The sequence below is a fragment of the Triticum dicoccoides genome, chromosome 3B (assembly GCF_002162155.2).
Source record: "Triticum dicoccoides isolate Atlit2015 ecotype Zavitan chromosome 3B, WEW_v2.0, whole genome shotgun sequence".
NCBI classification, from domain to species: domain Eukaryota; kingdom Viridiplantae; phylum Streptophyta; class Magnoliopsida; order Poales; family Poaceae; genus Triticum; species Triticum dicoccoides.
In genome coordinates, this window is record NC_041385.1 from 223,935,598 (window position 1) to 223,952,856 (window position 17,259).

Genomic DNA, 17,259 nt, shown 5'->3' on the forward strand with positions numbered 1-17,259 from the left:
TGGCGGGCTGGTTCGCGCAGACGCTCTCCCCCGACGCCGCCGCCCGCCGCGCCGCCGAGCAGAGCCTCGCCGCCACGGCCGCCACCCCGGGCTTCGCGCTCGCGCTCCTCGGCCTCGCCTCCTCCCCGCGCCACGACCTCCAGGCCCGCCTCGCCGCCTCCGTCCACTTCAAGAACCTCCTCCGCCGCCGCTGGCCCAAGCCCGCCGACGACGCCGACGACGCCGACCACCTCCCGCCCAACGACTGCGTCATCATCAAGACGCACATCCTCCAGCTCCTACTCACCGCCCCGCCGCTCATCCAGTCGCAGCTCTCCGAAGCCCTCGCCGCCGCCGCGGCCTCCGACTTCCCTGCCAGATGGGAGTCGCTCCTCCCGTCTATAGTCTCCTCGCTCGGTAACGCCCTCTCGGCGGGGGACGTCCCCGCCACCAACTCCCTCCTCGCCGCTGCGGTCTCCCTCTTCTCCCGCTTCCGCAACGTCTTCGACAGCAACACCCTCCGCATCGACCTCAAGTACTGCCTAGACACTTTTGCGGCGCCCCTCCTCGAGGTCTTCCTCTCCACCTCTCGCCGCCTTCAGGCCTCTGCAGCCGCCGCAAGCCCACTTGAACTGCGCCCCGTATTTGAGTGCCTTCGTCTGTGCTGCGAGATCTTCTACTCGCTCAACTCTGTGGACCTGCCCGAGTTCTTCGAGGATCACATGCGTGAGTGGATGACAGAGTTCCGTGCATTCCTCACCACCTCCTACCCTCCGCCTGTCGAGGCAGATGGTGCTCCAGATGCGCTCCGAGCTGCTGTGTGTGATAACCTGCAGCTGTACATGGAGAAGTATGAGGAAGAGTTCAGGGCATATTTGAAGGAGTTTGTTGAGGCCGTGTGGGGGCTCCTCATGGCGCCGACAGTCTCGCCGTCCCGTGGTCAGCTTGCCGTGACTGCTATAAGGTTCTTGACAACAGTCGCCGAGAGTGTTCACCATGCTTTGTTCGGGACTCCTGATGCAATGAAACAGATATGTGACAGTGTTGTTGTGCCTAACCTGCGACTGCGGGAGGAGGATGAGGAGTTGTTTGAGGGCAACTGGGTGGAATATGTCAGGCGTGATGCAGAGGGAAGTGATACGGATACACTGAGGCGTGCTGCATGCCGCTTGCTGCGGGGGCTAGCCGCGAACTACCGGGAACAGGTGGCTGTTCTTGTATCAGCACAGGTCCAGCAGATGTTGGCTGCATATGCGGCTGACAGGGCAAACAACTGGAAGGAGAAGGACGCTGCGATATATCTTGTTATCGCTCTTATGCAGAAGCCTGGTGCCACAGGTGGTGGGACACCTGTGGTTGACATGGAGAGCTTCTTTGCATCTGTGATTGTGCCCGAGCTGCAGGCCCCTGATTGGGAATCTGAGCCAATGCTGAAGGCAACAGTCCTCAGGTTCTTGAAGGAGTTCAAGGATCAGATACCCAAAGCCACTGCACTAGCTCTGCTTCCAAGTGTGACAAGGTTCCTGACGCACGAGTCCAATGTTGTCCATTCCTATGCTGCGATCTTTATTGAGAACCTGCTGATCACCAAGGATGTTGTCCAGGTACCAGGGGTCAATGTGGTGACAAGAGCTTCACGCTATGTTGCTGCTGATATCAACTCTTTTGCCCAGCAGATTATTCAGAGCCTGTCCAAGGCGTTAGGTTATCCTGATTCTTATGAGAACCCCTATCTGATGAAGTGCCTGATGAGAGTGCTTGGGATTGCAACTATCGCTGGCCAAGTTGTTCATGAGATAACCGCTCGTCTTGTCGGCATTCTGATGGAAGTGTGCAATAACCCCAAGAACCCTGACTTTAATCATTACTTGTTTGAAGCTCTGGCAGCAGTGATTGGCAAGGCTGGTGAACAAGACCCAGCGTTGGTACCTTTGTTTGAGGCAAGCCTCTTCCCAGTGCTCCAGAGGATATTAGTTGAGGACATCTCAGAGTTCTGGCCATATTCTTTTCAGATATTCGCACAGCTTGTCAATTTGAGCAGACCACCTCTCTCGCAGAATTACATGCAGCTGTTTGGTGTCTTGCTCAGCAATGCTACTTGGGATCGACCACCATGTGTTCCTGCCTTGGTTCGCTTGCTGCGAGCATTCCTTCGGAAAATTCCAAATGAGCTTAACCAAGAAGGTAGGCTGCCAAATATCTTAGTGATATTCCGTAGTCTAGTTTCACGCAGCAGCACGGAAGATTCTGCATTCTACATGCTTAACACACTAGTGGAAAATGTTGGTTTGGACATTATCAATCCACACATAAGTGAGATATGGAGTGCTCTCTTTACTCGCTTACAGACTAGGCAAGCAGTGAAGTTTGTGAATTCTCTTGTGGTGGTCATGTCCTTGGTGTCAGTCAAGTATGGGCCAGGTGTTCTTGTCAGTTCTGTTGATACGATTCAGCCAAATCTCTTCACCACAATTCTTCAGCGTTTTTGGATTCCCAATCTCAAGTTGATCAAAGGTTCTCTTGAAATCAAGCTTACAGCAGTTGCCTCAACAAAGTTGCTTTGTGAGTCCGCGGTGCTGCTGGATGCTGCTGCAGCCCAAACGTGGGGTAAATTGCTTGATAGCATTGTCACACTGTTGTCTAGAACGGAGCAAGATGGAGTACAACAAGAGCAAAATGACGGAGCTGATGCGGTGGATAGTCAGAGGACATCAGGTTATTCTGTCTCATTTGTACGCCTTCAATATGCTGGGAAGAGTGAAGATGATCTGTTGAAGGACATAAATGATCCAAAGCAGTTTCTGGTAACATCCTTGGCCTCGCTTTCTGCACAGTCTCCTGGAAGGTTTGGTCCTATCATTGAGCAGCATGTGGACCCAGCAAACAAAAGTGCTCTTCTTCAGCTTTGTGCTGCCTATAATGCCAACATCGTCTAGGTAAGCAACTTGTTCCTTTCCGTTCTTTTTTTTCCTTGTGATAGTAATACATTTTAATACGTGTCCTCAAAGTCTGGAGGATGAAAGTCATTCATTGGTACAAGTTTGTTTGCTGTGTTGCCTCCCTGTCATTTAAAACACACAATTCGCTGAGCAACTATGGATAAAATTATTGATCTTCTCTTGTATGGTTTGGTTCAAGCACTTGTATTTATGAAGAAAATTTACACTATCTTGCACCTGTGGTTTAAACACTCTTGTACGGTTTGGTTTAAACACTTGTGTTTATGGAAAAAAAATGCACTAGCTTGCACCTCTGGTTAAACATTCAGATCAAAAATACTCCTGCTGCATGTCCTATTCCTTCAATTCAGTGTACTAGTGCTTGTAGCATGATAAAACATATTCTATTTTCAAACTTCTGTGTTCAGTGTTTTAATTTCGAGTGCACTTGGCCTGGAAATGGGAGGTATCAAGATAGTCATGTTGATATAAATAAATTATTTTTCTAACTTAATGGTTCTGTGTTTTAGTTTCCAGTGAAACTTCTGTCCTCAACAGTCTATAGCTAGAAGCTGCACATTAGATTTTTCATTCCATTCAGACTCAAAAATCTTACCAGATAGGAGCAGACCGCCATATAGTGCCTTCTACTACTTGCTCTTTAAGCTAGCTGAAACACAACAATGCATGGTCTAACTGGATTTCATGCAGTAAGATAATATGATGAATCATTCATTCATATATTCATATATGTGTTCAGATGCTTCTTCCAAACTGTCATGTGGGGCACGTCTTACAGACGTGGGCCGCGCGGCCAGGAGCAGCCGACGGCCGCATCAGGCAAGGCGCAGGCTGGACAGGAGTCCTGATCCGGGCACATTAGTTCCTAGACTAGTTTATTTCGTATAGGTTTCTAGTTTGTTATTAGCCCATGGGGCCTTTATATATCAGACAGTTAGCACCCTTTAGGGATAAGCAATAAAGTTATTTCCTTCTATCTTCCCCTCCCGCATCATAGAGCAGCCAGGCAAAAACCCTAGCGCTCCTATCCACCGCGACTACGAACTACGTAGTCGGGGTCCTGCTGTCTTGGGCACCGAGGCCCTTGACAACTTGGTATCAGGTTCCAGGCGATCCTCCTCCTCGTCCACGCTCCATCCGCCGGCCGCTGTCCCCCCTGTGTCCGCGCCCAGCTCCCCGACATCGCCACAATCCGCTGCCGCCTCGGTCACTTCCGGCATGGCAGAACCGACCACCGCGGATCTGGCTAAGATGATCGAGGCCTTGACGGCCACGGTGATGTCCCTGCAGTCGTCCGTCACCGCACTCCAGAAGGACAAGTCCTCCTCTTCATCCAGCGCTGCCGCCGCCCATGATGGGCAGCACCACAATGATCGGCCGCCCAGGTTCCAGAAGATGGACTTCCCCAAGTTCGACGGCAAGTCTGATCCGCTCGCCTTCATTAACAGATGCGAGTCCTTCTTCCATCAACAACGGATCGCCGAGGAGGAGAAGGTGTGGATGGCGTCCTACAATCTCGAGGGTCCTGCCCAACTATGGTATATGCAGGTCCAGCGCGACGAGGGCACACCTCCGTGGCGCCGCTTCTCCGAGCTGCTCAATCTCCGCTTCGGGCCACCGCTGCGCGCTAACCCGCTGGGCGAACTAATGGCGTGCAAACGCACGACGTCCGTCGTCGACTTCCAGGAGCGGTTTGAGGCACTCCTCCCCCGGGCAGGCACCTTATCCGAGACACAGAAAGTGCAGATCTTCACCGCGGGACTCCAGCCACCCCTCAGCCTCGACGTGGAGATCCATAACCCACAGTCCCTCGCCGTCGCCATGAGCCTCGCCCGCAAATTGGAGCTGCGCGACCAGTGCGCGCTTTCCGCCGCGCCACCGGTGCGTTTTCCACAGAAGGGCATCCTGCCGACACCAGGACCACGCCTCGCGCCCCCCGCTCCGGCCCCACCAGCCGCACCTCAGCAGGGCCACAATCTGCCGGACGGACGCCCAATCAAGCGTCTCTCCCAGACAGAGATGGAGGAACGCCGTCGCCTGGGCCTTTGCTTCAACTGTAACGAGAAGTTTGGCAGGGGCCACAACCGCGTGTGCCAGCGCATCTTTCTCCTCGACTTAGCGCCGGACGACGACGACGACGACGCGGCCTGCGCCACTGATGATGCATCGCGGGCCGACCCTCAAATCTCGCTCCACGCGATCGCCGGCGTGCGCACGAGTGAAACCATGCAGATGCAGATTACTCTCGGAGGTGTCTCCCTCCTCGCCCTGATCGATTCAGGCTCCACCCACAACTTCATCGCCGAAGAGGCGGCCGCTCGTGCTACGTTACCGCCCCCCACCACAGAGAAGATGCGCGTCACGGTGGCCAACGGCGAGCGCGTTCCGTGCCAGGGCGCGTACCGCGTCGTGCCCTTCCGCATCGGCCACGAGGAGTTCGCGGAGGATTTCCTCGCCTTGCCGCTCGCGGGCTACGACATCGTCCTGGGCACGCAGTGGCTGGCGTCGCTCGGACCGATCCTGTGGGATTTCCGAGCCCTCTCCATGACATTCTGGCGACGGGGCCATCGGGTGTGCTGGCACGGCATTGCAGGACCGGACGGGCCAGCCCTAAAATCATGCAGCGGCCGCGACTTCCTGGACGCCATCATCACCGAGTTCGACGGCATCTTCGCCGACCCCTCCGGCGTGCCACCGCCCCGCAGCCGCGATCACGGCATCACCCTGCTACCTGGTTCCGCCCCGGTGGCCGTCCGTCCGTATCGATACCCGGCCGCGCACAAGGACGAGCTGGAGCGTCAGTGCGCCGCCATGCTCGCCCAAGGTATCATCCGTGCGAGTTGTTCCGCATTCTCGTCCCCGGTACTGCTAGTCCGCAAGGCCGACGGGTCCTGGCGCTTCTGCATCGATTATCGCGCCCTGAACGCCATTACTGTCAAGAATGCGTTCCCGATTCCGGTGGTGGACGAACTCCTCGACGAGCTACGGCACGCTCGTTTCTTCACCAAGCTCGATTTACGTTCCGGCTACCACCAGGTGCGGATGCGTGCGGAGGACATCCCGAAGACAGCTTTCCGTACTCATGACGGCCTCTACGAGTTTCTGGTGATGCCGTTCGGACTCTGCAACGCGCCGGCCACGTTCCAGGCCCTCATGAATGATCTGCTGCGGCCATACCTGCGCCGTTTTGTTCTCGTCTTCTTTGACGACATCCTCATTTTCAGCGAGACATGGGCTGACCATCTCCGACATGTGCGCACCGTCTTCACGGTCCTGCACAAGCACCGGCTCTTCGTCAAGCGCTCCAAATGCGCGTTCGCCGTTGAATCAATCGCATACCTGGGTCACACCATCTCCGCTGCAGGCGTGGCCATGGATCCGGAAAAGGTGCAGGCAGTGGCGGACTGGCCGCAACCACGCTCGGCGCGCGCGGTTCGGGGCTTTCTCGGCCTTGCGGGGTACTACCGCAAGTTTGTCAAGGACTTTGGCGTGGTTGCCGCGCCCCTGACGGCCCTCCTTCGCAAGGATGGTTTCTCTTGGTCGCCGGAGGCGGCAGCAGCTTTTACCACCCTCAAGACGGCAATCACCACGGCTCCCGTCCTCGCGTTACCGGATTTTACACGGCCGTTCATCGTCGAGTGTGACGCATCGACGTACGGTTTCGGGGCCGTCCTTCTTCAAGACCACCACCCGGTGGCTTTCTTTAGCCGGCCAGCCGCGCCACGTCACCGTTCCCTGGCAGCGTATGAACGGGAACTCATCGGCCTGGTGCTCGCGATTCGCCATTGGAGGCCGTACCTATGGGGGCGTCAGTTTGTGGTAAAAACGGATCATTACAGCCTCAAATTTCTGCTTGACCAGCGTTTGGCCACCATCCCGCAGCATCATTGGGTTGGCAAACTCCTGGGATTCGACTTTACGGTGGAGTACAAGGCAGGTAGTACCAACACGGTGGCGGATGCACTTTCCCGCCGTGACACGGAGGAGACGACGCTCATGGCGGTCTCAGGGCCTCGTTTCGACTTCATCAATCGCCTCCGGCAAGCGACATCCACTGATCCGGCGCTCGTCGCACTGCGGGAGGATATCACGGCAGGTGCGCGGCAACAGCCTTGGGCGCTCTCCGACGGCCTCGTTACTTTCAACGGCCGCCTCTACATTCCGCCGTCATCCCCGCTACTCCAGGAGATTCTCAGTGCCGTGCACGATGATGGGCATGAAGGCGTCCTGCGCACATTGCATCGTCTCCGCCGCGATTTCCACGCACCTAACCTTCGCAAGACGGTGCAGGAGTACATCCGCACTTGCGGTACTTGCCAGCGGTACAAGTCCGAGCACTTGCACCCTGCTGGGCTGCTACTGCCGCTGCCGGTACCCACGGGCGTGTGGACTGACATCGGCATCGACTTCGTGGAAGCGCTTCCTCGAGTAGGCGGGAAGTCTGTCATCCTCACCGTGGTGGATCGCTTCAGCAAGTATTGCCATTTTGTGGCGTTAGCCCACCCATACACGGCAGAGTCAGTGGCACAGGTGTTCTTCGCTGAGGTTGTTCGTCTCCATGGCGTGCCGCAGTCCATGGTCTCTGACCGCGACCCCGTCTTCACCTCCGCTTTTTGGCGAGAGCTCATGCGCCTCACGGGGACAAAGCTGCACATGACATCAGCATTTCACCCGCAGTCGGATGGTCAAACGGAGGCTGCTAACAAGATCATTGTGATGTATTTACGGTGTCTTACCGGGGATCGTCCCAAGCAGTGGCTCCGGTGGCTTCCCTGGGCTGAGTACATATACAACACCGCCTACCAGACAGCAACCCAAGAAGACTCCGTTCAAGCTTGTGTATGGCCGTGACCCTCCCACTATTCGCTCTTACGAGCCCGGCGACACACGGGTGGCTGCAGTGGCCAGGAGCATGGCTGAGCGCGACGAACTTATCGAGGACGTCCGCTATCGTCTACAAAAGGCACAGGCGGTCTCTAAGTCCTACTACGACAGACGTCATCGGGACATTCGGCATGAGGTGGGCGATTGGGTTTGGCTTCGCCTTCGACAGCGCGCCGCGTCCTCTCTCAACTTGCCAACCAGGGGCAAGCTCAAGCCACGATTCTATGGGCCGTACCACATTTCAGAAGTGATCAACGACGTGGCATACCGTCTTGAGCTTCCGGCACGCTCGCGCCTCCATGACGTGTTCCACGTGGGCCTCCTCAAGAAGTTCTTCGGCATTCCTCCAACTACACCGCCGGGATTGCCTTCGATCCACAACGGGGCGGCTGTTCCAGAACCAGAACGCGTGACTCGTGCGCGCCTAGCACGCGGCGTTCGCCAGCTACTCGTCCACTGGAAGGGTGAAGCAGCTTCGTCAGCTACATGGGAGGATCTTGACAGTTTCGTCGAGCGCTACCCCGCTTTTCAGCTCGAGGACGAGCTGCTCGTCGAGGGGGGGAGAGATGTCATGTGGGGCACGTCTTACAGACGTGGGCCGCGCGGCCAGGAGCAGCCGACGGCCGCATCAGGCAAGGCGCAGGCTGGACAGGAGTCCTGATCCGGGCACATTAGTTCCTAGACTAGTTTATTTCGTATAGGTTTCTAGTTTGTTATTAGCCCATGGGGCCTTTATATATCAGACAGTTAGCACCCTTTAGGGATAAGCAATAAAGTTATTTCCTTCTATCTTCCCCTCCCGCATCATAGAGCAGCCAGGCAAAAACCCTAGCGCTCCTATCCACCGCGACTACGAACTACGTAGTCGGGGTCCTGCTGTCTTGGGCACCGAGGCCCTTGACACAAACAAACAAAAATGTGTTCAGATGCATGCCTTTAGTTCATGTTATTCATTTCATTTTTTTGGGACAGAAAAGTAGTAATGTAGTGCACCTATCTCCAGATGAGATATCAGATAGATAGATTTATGTGTCTGATAGTTCTGTCTGACTATTTGTGGTAATGAATATTGGTGTTAAGTAGAATCTCCATGGAGTATGCAGAACTTTTCCTGAGAAGGGTTTTGGATCAGAAATTTGATATGGGTCGTACCACCATATGGTACCATTATCTGGGCCGATGGTCCTCCTCGACATCCTCGCCAGCTCTAGTATACCCAGTTGCATTGCGCAGGAGTGGGATGTTTTGCACAGTGCTGGCCTTGTTTGTCTCTTCTCATTAATTAGTGCCAACAACCCTGGCCTTATACGGTCTCGGTGGTCAGTCATTTTTGTTGGACCGTGCCACTGTCGCAAATGGGCTGGCTGTCAGGTTAACGCTTGGTGGCCCCATACTCTCCCCGTTGTTACCCGTTCCTCCAACGTGGTACAAGCTAAAGGAAAGCAAATTCAAACATCAAACAACTGTCAACTGATTATTAGTTTCTGTAAAACATATGGTACAAGCTAAATGGAATCAAATTGTAGCATCAAACAACTGTCAACTGATTATTATCTGACTAATACAATTGTGCACCATTTCTCAAAGTTCTACAACTTTTTAGTTGAAACAACTATCGCACAACCAAATGTGTACTATGATCCTGGTTCTAGCGAGTAGCACCATCTCCACCCTGCCTGTCGCACATGTACTTCCTATGGCCAGCCACGTCGTAGTTGCTGCAACTTGATTCCTTCCTAGGCGGCTTAGGGGCGTCCCTGGGCAAGTCGTCATTTTGTGCCCTTGAATTTTGCAGAGGTTTCCCCTGGTTTACAATTTTGGATTACATTGTGTTAGCGCGTCAAGGAATACCAGCAAAAACTTCAAAATATAACATATGAGTACAAACTGTAGAAGTCGTAAGCTTCAGTCAAGGAGTCGAATGTGGTTCCCAGTTCTGGCTGCACCACTTCTTCTCCATCTCTTTCCGCAAAACCTCGTATTGACTTCTCAAGTGCACCCATCCTACCGGGGCACGAACTGCAACCAAAATGGGACACAACAACACCTCGAGCCCAAATTGCATTACACAACTGCATCACTATCAGCTCTGCTTACATTGATTCTAAAAAAAAACAATCAACAGCCCGTGATCTTAAAAATCCCCTCCCTCCCCACAAGAATTTTTTCCTCCACTCCACGCATAATAGAACATCACTTCATCTAGCCGCAAGAACTAGCACTGGAATTACAATTTGCCAGTTAAGAACGTGTGCTTTAACACCACGCGTGCTTCCTAACATCTCACCCCAGATTACTTTAATTCGTTTCTTTTCCATTTTTTCCCGTGGCCACTCTTTGCTTATTAAATCGGGGTTATCCCCTGTTCTTGATTGAAAGTATCAGCACTATTTTCACTAACACCAAAACTGGTGTTGATACTGACAGAGATTACACTTCATACACCAAAACTGGACTAGCCAAGCCAATGGCATGTTTCATACAATTTTTAGGTGCACCACCATCGTTTTCTTCATACCAGATTTAGTACAAGGTGTAGGCTAAAGGAAATTTAGGGAAATCTACCCTCCACTACGCAATAAGTCAAGCCAGCATATCCACAACCACAACAATCTAAACCTAATTACACTAACGCGCAAATCGTGCTCCCACACACAAATCAGAAAACAACACACCGTGTGGAAGATGATTGCCGGGACTATACCTCCTTATCCAGCCTGGAGTCTTTGGATCGGGCTTGACCGCCGACTCGCCGGACTCTGCAGGGCCGCTGTCTCTGCTTCCTCGCCCCCGTGGCCACCGCAGCTATCCTGTGAAGGCACCTCTCGCACCACCACCCATCCTTTCCCGCCACCCCGATCCTATCGTCATGAACGGTTGCGCGCGGCTGCGAGACTGCCCGAAAGGAATCAAGGGGGGAAGGGCAGGGGGTGAGAGAGGGTCTCGAGCGACGGGTCACCTGGCGGGGCGGGATGATGGGGAAGAGGCATCTGCGGGCTGCGGCAGCCGCCGACTCCGCTCCAGCCGCCTCGGTCTCCATCCGCCTCCCGTGTCCCGTGTGTACATCCAACACCCTTTTTTTTTCAGACCTCACACACTTTTTCGCGGTGACCTATGGACCACCCCACGCTGCCATGATGCCACCCAAGCCTATCCTTTGTAATTTCTTTTTATATTCCCCTGGCACTTCATCGCAGCTGTGGAAAAAAAGCTGGACCATGGTCCAAATACGTCAGCAATAACCACGACCGCCGGTCCTTATCAACCAACCGAGTTGCCAGACGCAGGGCCCTTCAGTGTCAGACATACGATCAGATGTACAATATACATCACGCAGGCTCTGTCCGCATACCAGCACATGGGGTATATGTGATTTTCCACGGCTCACACCTTTTGTCATTTAATGCAGTCCAACTGTCTATCAGCCTGCTTGGACGTACCAGATAATATGACTATATGATAGCATGAGCCATATCGCCGCTCTCATTTGGATGGCTATTGAGCTGTTGATTATCTAACTTATACATGCTTCGTTAATTCATGCTACACCAACAATAGGCACGCCCTAGTTTCTGAAGTATCTGATAAGATCTTCAAAAAAAGCTCGCTTTCATGAAAAGAATGCTGCAGTTATTGCTTAGTTAGGAAGAGCAATCCAATTGCTTGCTGGAAGAAATTTTCTACAATAGGTGTTCATCTTTCTTCAGCTGCCATAATAAATGGAGTACTTTTCTTGCCATGACTTCTTAGAAACTTATTTCCTAATACTGGTTGGTAAAAATTCGGCTCTTGCAACACCCTCCCGTGACCAGCACAGAGAAAAGCCAGATGCTCTATGCCACATTTCAGAGTTGGAATTGGACCATGGAAGCCTTTCTTGTTGTCCTGATATTCTCTCTGCTGTCTTCTTTACCTTACCAAGCTTGCTTGTTCTTTTCCTCGGCTACAATCTTGCAGAGCACGTGACGAATACACTGTCATTCCTTGTTGTGCCCATTCATTACCTATAGAATTATGGACAGTAATTGGGAAAAACTTGTAATATTTTCTGCTTATCATTGGCATCCAATTTCTATTTCGATATGGTGATTTATGCTGTGGTTGATATGTTCCTCTAATCTCTACTTGACTAGCTGCTTATGCTTGTTGGCTTGTGCTCTGTTTACTTTCTAAACCTGTAGGGTAGAGTAATATCATTCTTTTTGTTAGGCTAGAACAAGAGAAACTTGTAGGGTAGAACATACTATCATTCCATTTCTAGGCTAGAACAACAGAAACCTGTAGGGTAGGACACAATGTCATTCCTTTTGCTAGGCTAGAGCAACAGAAACCTATAGCTTAGTCAGAAGCAACGTCGAAATTTGTAAAGGTGTAATGTGTCTGTTTTTCAAGCTTACAGAAGCCCCCAGACTTCATAATACTAATTCTTTTAGAGCAGAAATTATGTTGTAATTTTGGCTACACATAAGCATCAAAAAGCTGTTGAATGTTATGATTTGATCTAGTTTGTTGATCACTTATTTGTTCCAAGCATCTCTTATTTGCAGTGCCTTGTTTGGAATAACCTGTCATTTGCTCCAGAACAGTTCCCGTTTGAATTGTTTATATCCGCTTGTGTTGTGGACATGTGATTTGATTGTTTTATTTTTGACGCAAACATAGTTTTTGTCTAACCTTAATTCTCTGTAAAAAACAAATTTCAGGAGCGAAATGGCGTCGTTCTAAGGTATTTGCTTGGTTCCCAGGTTTTTTTGTCAGAGGATGATGAGTCTCTTGGTGTCATGTGTCCATGAAGCTGGTTCCTGGTTCGTCCATGTGTAGGTTGATGGTGGGATGGGAAAGAGAAGGTCGCCAAATCAAATCATATAGTAGAAACATGAACTTTGTGGAGAATCTGTCTATTTTGGTTTGAAATTTTTGTCTGTGTGTGTGGAAGAGTTCTCTTTTTCCCGGAGAGTGTACTGGTACTGGTCCAGAATGTTGTCAACGTTGTCTGTGTGTGTTGTTATTCCCCGTGGAATCTGCTGTAATTCGGCATGGGAAATGGTATATTTGTTGGATGTTATTGGCAGCATCCACTGTCGGTCTAACCCTTTCACGAGTCTCAAATTTGAAGGTTGCAACTTGCTGCAATGCTGTGTGCCCCTCTGGTATGACTTGCGAGGTTCAAATGTTTTTTGGAATTTTATGGCCTGTTTATGAAAGCACGAACCATTTTCTGGTTAGAGCGTGCACTGGTATGCGTCCATCTCATTAGAGTATCTATTTAACAGATGCTGTATAATAGGGCAAGTCCAAATGGCTGTTTTTAGGGCATATCGACCCAAAATAATGCTCCAGCAGATGATGTATCTTCAAATCTTAATACAATTTTTTAGTCCAGCCTCATATTTTGCCCTCAAGTGCGGCATATTTACAGCATCCAACAGGCTGCCGCTAACTACAACAGCTGCCGCATGCAGCCCAGCCGTCACCCGGAAGTTTCTCGCCGCCGCACCCACCTCTCCTCCTGATCTTCGCCGGCGAGATATCACTGTTCGACGCCACTGACGCGCGCCTGGTGTCCTTCCCTGGCCCAACCTTCAAACCTCGCTGCTTCGGACGGCCGCAACAGCCCCGTTGTTGTCACCGATCCAGGACCCGCCGCCGCCTCGAATTGCGTTGATGCCAACCATTTGCAACCCTTCGAGCCCCGTTGTTGTCACCGATCCAGGACCCGCCGCCGCCTTGAATTGCGTTGATGCCAACCATTTGCAACCCTTCAGTCGCAGTACCATTGCTTGCCGCTGAGGTCGATTAGTGCGACTACCATTGCTTGCCGGTGAGGTCGATTAGCGACCACCACTTGACCGTCGCCCGAGCCGAATCGCTTTTCCTTTAGAGCTTTTGGCTTTCGGACGACGCCGCGAGGGCGAAGGCATCGAGAAGACCACCCCGAGGCCATTTCTAGCTGGCGCGGCGACCAACTCGCCCTGACGAGAAGCCCGTCGGATTTCTCCTCCTTGCACACTAGGTGTTTGACAAAAAACCTCAAAGGTAAAAGAAATTTGTTTCTTGTTTTCTTGTTGTTGCGATATACTCCCTCCGTTCTTAAATGTAAGTCTTTTAAGAGATTGCACTACAAACTACATACGGATGTATATAGACATATTTTAGAGTGTAGTTCACTCATTTTGCTCCGTATGTAGTCCATAATGAAATCTCTAAAAAGACTTATATTTAGGAACGGAGGGAGAGGGAGTAGGTTGTAATGGGAAGTATTGTGTTGTAGATGAGTTTGTTCGTATCCTCTCCGTGGGATTCCTCCTTCGAAGAAGAATATGAGATGGACGAAGACGTGGACATTGCTTTGATCATGACGATGTACATGCGTACGTACAAGGGGCCGAAGTATGGTGGTTCCATTGTCCGAAGAGAGGTGATTCGTAGGTTGAGGAAAGATGGGCACAATAGACTGGTGCTCAACTATTTCGGTCCCAATCCGGTGTATCCTGAGCAATACTTTTGACGCCTGTTTAGGATATCTCGGGATTTGTTCCTTCACATTGCCAACTGCGCAAAGCAACATAATAAGTTCTTTGAGCAGAGGAGGAATTGCGCCGGAGATCTTGGGCATAGCACTATCCAAATGGTGATAGCACATTGCGCATGATGGCATGTGATGTTCCGACAGATTTGATTTGTCGGCGTTCTGGGAACCAGAGTACCCAGACTTGCCTGCCTGCGGCCCATGGTGTGACTCCCTTCGACGACCTGGTACGGCCCACCTTCAAGACCATCAAGACAAGACCCTCGCGAGGCGTACGACACCAAGACCTCCGGAGTAGCGGCCTCCTCTGGCTGCCTCCCGAGGAGCAGATATTTCTATGCAGGTACCCAGCCTCATGAGGCTGATGATGCATGCCACGACGACCAAGACAGGCGGGCGCCAGCGGGCGCAGAAGAGGCAGTTTTCTCTTTGGTGCTAAGGAGACAAGGACAGGCGCGAGTTCCTGAGGAATCTGCTAAAGGTTTCCATTCTGGTGCAACAAGACCAAGACCATCAGCACGACAAGATGGATGTCATCGCCGGGCCCACCGCTGCGTCACGACCAGAAGCTTTGCAGGCAAAGACCACCTTTCATCAGGATAATATGTACTACTTGTTCCCCTTCAAATTGCCACTGTGGAATCCCTTCCCGCCTAAGTTTTGGGGAAGAGGACCGATGCCACTATAAGTATAGGCTAGCCACCACCGTAGAAGGGGGGGGGGGACAGACTCTCACCTTGGATCGACTCATTGCCACCCTAGTCGACTCACTCTCACCCTCAGGAGGCTATTCATCCACTGTACTAGTTCATCCTCAGCCCCTCATGAGGCTAATCCACCACAAAGTAGGAGTAGGGTATTACACCGCAAGGTGGCCTGAACCTGGGTAAACTGCCGTGTTCATCTTCTTCCTTGCTCACGCGAATCCGGCTAGGCTAGGCTATAGGGCGACGAGTTGGTGAGCTCGAGATGTTGAGTTCTTCGCCCACGCCCCAGAGTTCGAACCTTCTTGAGTCCGCGGAGCCTTGAATCCGACATTTGGCGCGCCAGGTAGGGGCGTGTTGAAGTCCTTCCACCATACGCTCCGCCTCCGTTCCGCCGCTCCCATGGCCGACGCTCGCCATGTCCGCGCCGAGTGCCACGTCACTCGTGTCGCCCAGACGACACCCATGGGAACGACGCTCCTCGCCGCTCTGATTCCCCTGCGGCCAACGCCGCCACTAACCCCGCTGCTCACGAGCAGCAGGACTCGTCGCTGCCACCCACCGTGCGGCGCAATGGCCGCACCGCCACTCCGTCGCCTACTCCAGCCACGACGTCGTCCTCTCATGCTCGCTGAGGGCCGGCGAACCCACAGGCTGCGCTGCTCATGGCACGCGAACTCCTGCGTTATCGTCCCGCCAACGACCTCTTGATGACTGGCTTGCCCGCATCGCCGAGCTCGTCAACGCCGCCGGAGAGGCCCCTGCGCCATCCCGCTTGCTGCCTCCCCCACCATCCCAGGTGGGCGATGTGGCTCACGGTGCACCCCCTCCTCCTTGGCGCAACGTCGACCCTGAGCCCCGGTGTGATGCGCCTGTTGGGAAACGCAGCATGCAATTTCAAAAAATTTCCTATGCTCACGCAAGATCTATCTAGGAGATGCATAGCAACGAGAGGGGGAGAGTGTGTCCACGTACCCTCGTAGACCGAAAGCGGAAGCGTTAACTTAACGCGGTTGATGTAGTCGAACGTCTTCTCGAATCAACTTATCAAGTACCGAAGGCACGACACCTCCGAGTACTGCACACGTTCAGCTCGATGATGTCCCTCGAACTCTTGATCCAGTAGAGTATCAATGGAGTCGATGGGTTTCGTCAGCACGACGGTGTGATGACGGTGTTGGTGAAGTGATCCGTGCAGGGCTTCGCCTAAGCACTACGACAATATGACTGGAGGAGTAAACGATGGAGGGAGGCACCGCACACGGCTAAACAATTGATGTGCTTTGGGGTGTCCCTTGCCCCCGTATATAAAGGAGGAGGGGAGGAGGCCGGCCACAAGGGGCGCGCCAAGGAGGGGGAGTCCTACCAGGACTCCACTCCTAGTAGGATTCGCCCCCCTCTTTTTCCTTCTTACGGAGAGGGGGAAAGGGGAAAGAGGTGGCGAGGGAGAAGGAAAGGGGGCGCCGCGCCCCCTCACCCCTTGTCCAATTCGGATTGGCTGGGGGAGGGGCGCCACCTCGCGTGGCCTGCCTCCTCTTCTCCGTAATGTCCGTGATCATTTATCTCTCGACCATTTCGAGACTCCTCGTCATGTCCGTGATCTCATCTGGAACTCCAAACAACCTTCGGTCATCAAAACACATAACTCATATAATACCTATCATCATCGAACATTAAGCGTGCGGACCCTACGGGTTCGAGAACTATCTAGACATGACCGAGACACCTCTCTGGTCAATAACCAATAGCGGAACCTGGATGCTCATATTGGTTCCCACATATTCTACGAAGATCTTTATCGGTTGAACCGCAATGTCAACATAGTTATTCCCTTTGTCATCAGTATGTTACTTGCCCGAGATTCGATCGTCGGTATCTTCATACCTAGTTCAATCTCGTTACTAGCAAGTCTCTTTACTCGTTCTGTAGTGCATCATCCCGTAACTAACTCATTAGTCACATTTCTTGCAGGGCTTCATATGATGTGCATTACCGAGAGGGCCCAGAGATACCTCTCCGATACTCGGAGTGACAAATCCTAATCTCGATCTATGCCAACCCAACAAACACCTTTGGAGATACCTGTAGAGCATCTTTATAATCACCCAGTTACGTTGCGACATTTGATAGCACACAAGGCTTCCTCCGGTGTCCGGGAGTTTCATAATCTCATAGTCGGAGGAATATATATTTGACACGAAGA

The 17,259-nt window shown here is 52.3% G+C and overlaps 1 protein-coding gene across 1 annotated transcript; it reads left to right on the forward strand.

Annotated features, from left to right (window-relative positions):
- Positions 1 to 8: 8 nt before the first annotated feature.
- On the forward strand, positions 9 to 12,932 carry LOC119275611 (exportin-2-like; the record flags this gene model as incomplete). Its single annotated transcript, XM_037556490.1, has 2 exons — positions 9 to 2,915; positions 12,527 to 12,932. A coding segment is annotated over one exon (2,907 nt), but the record flags the coding sequence as incomplete, so codon positions are not given.
- Positions 12,933 to 17,259: the final 4,327 nt, after the last annotated feature.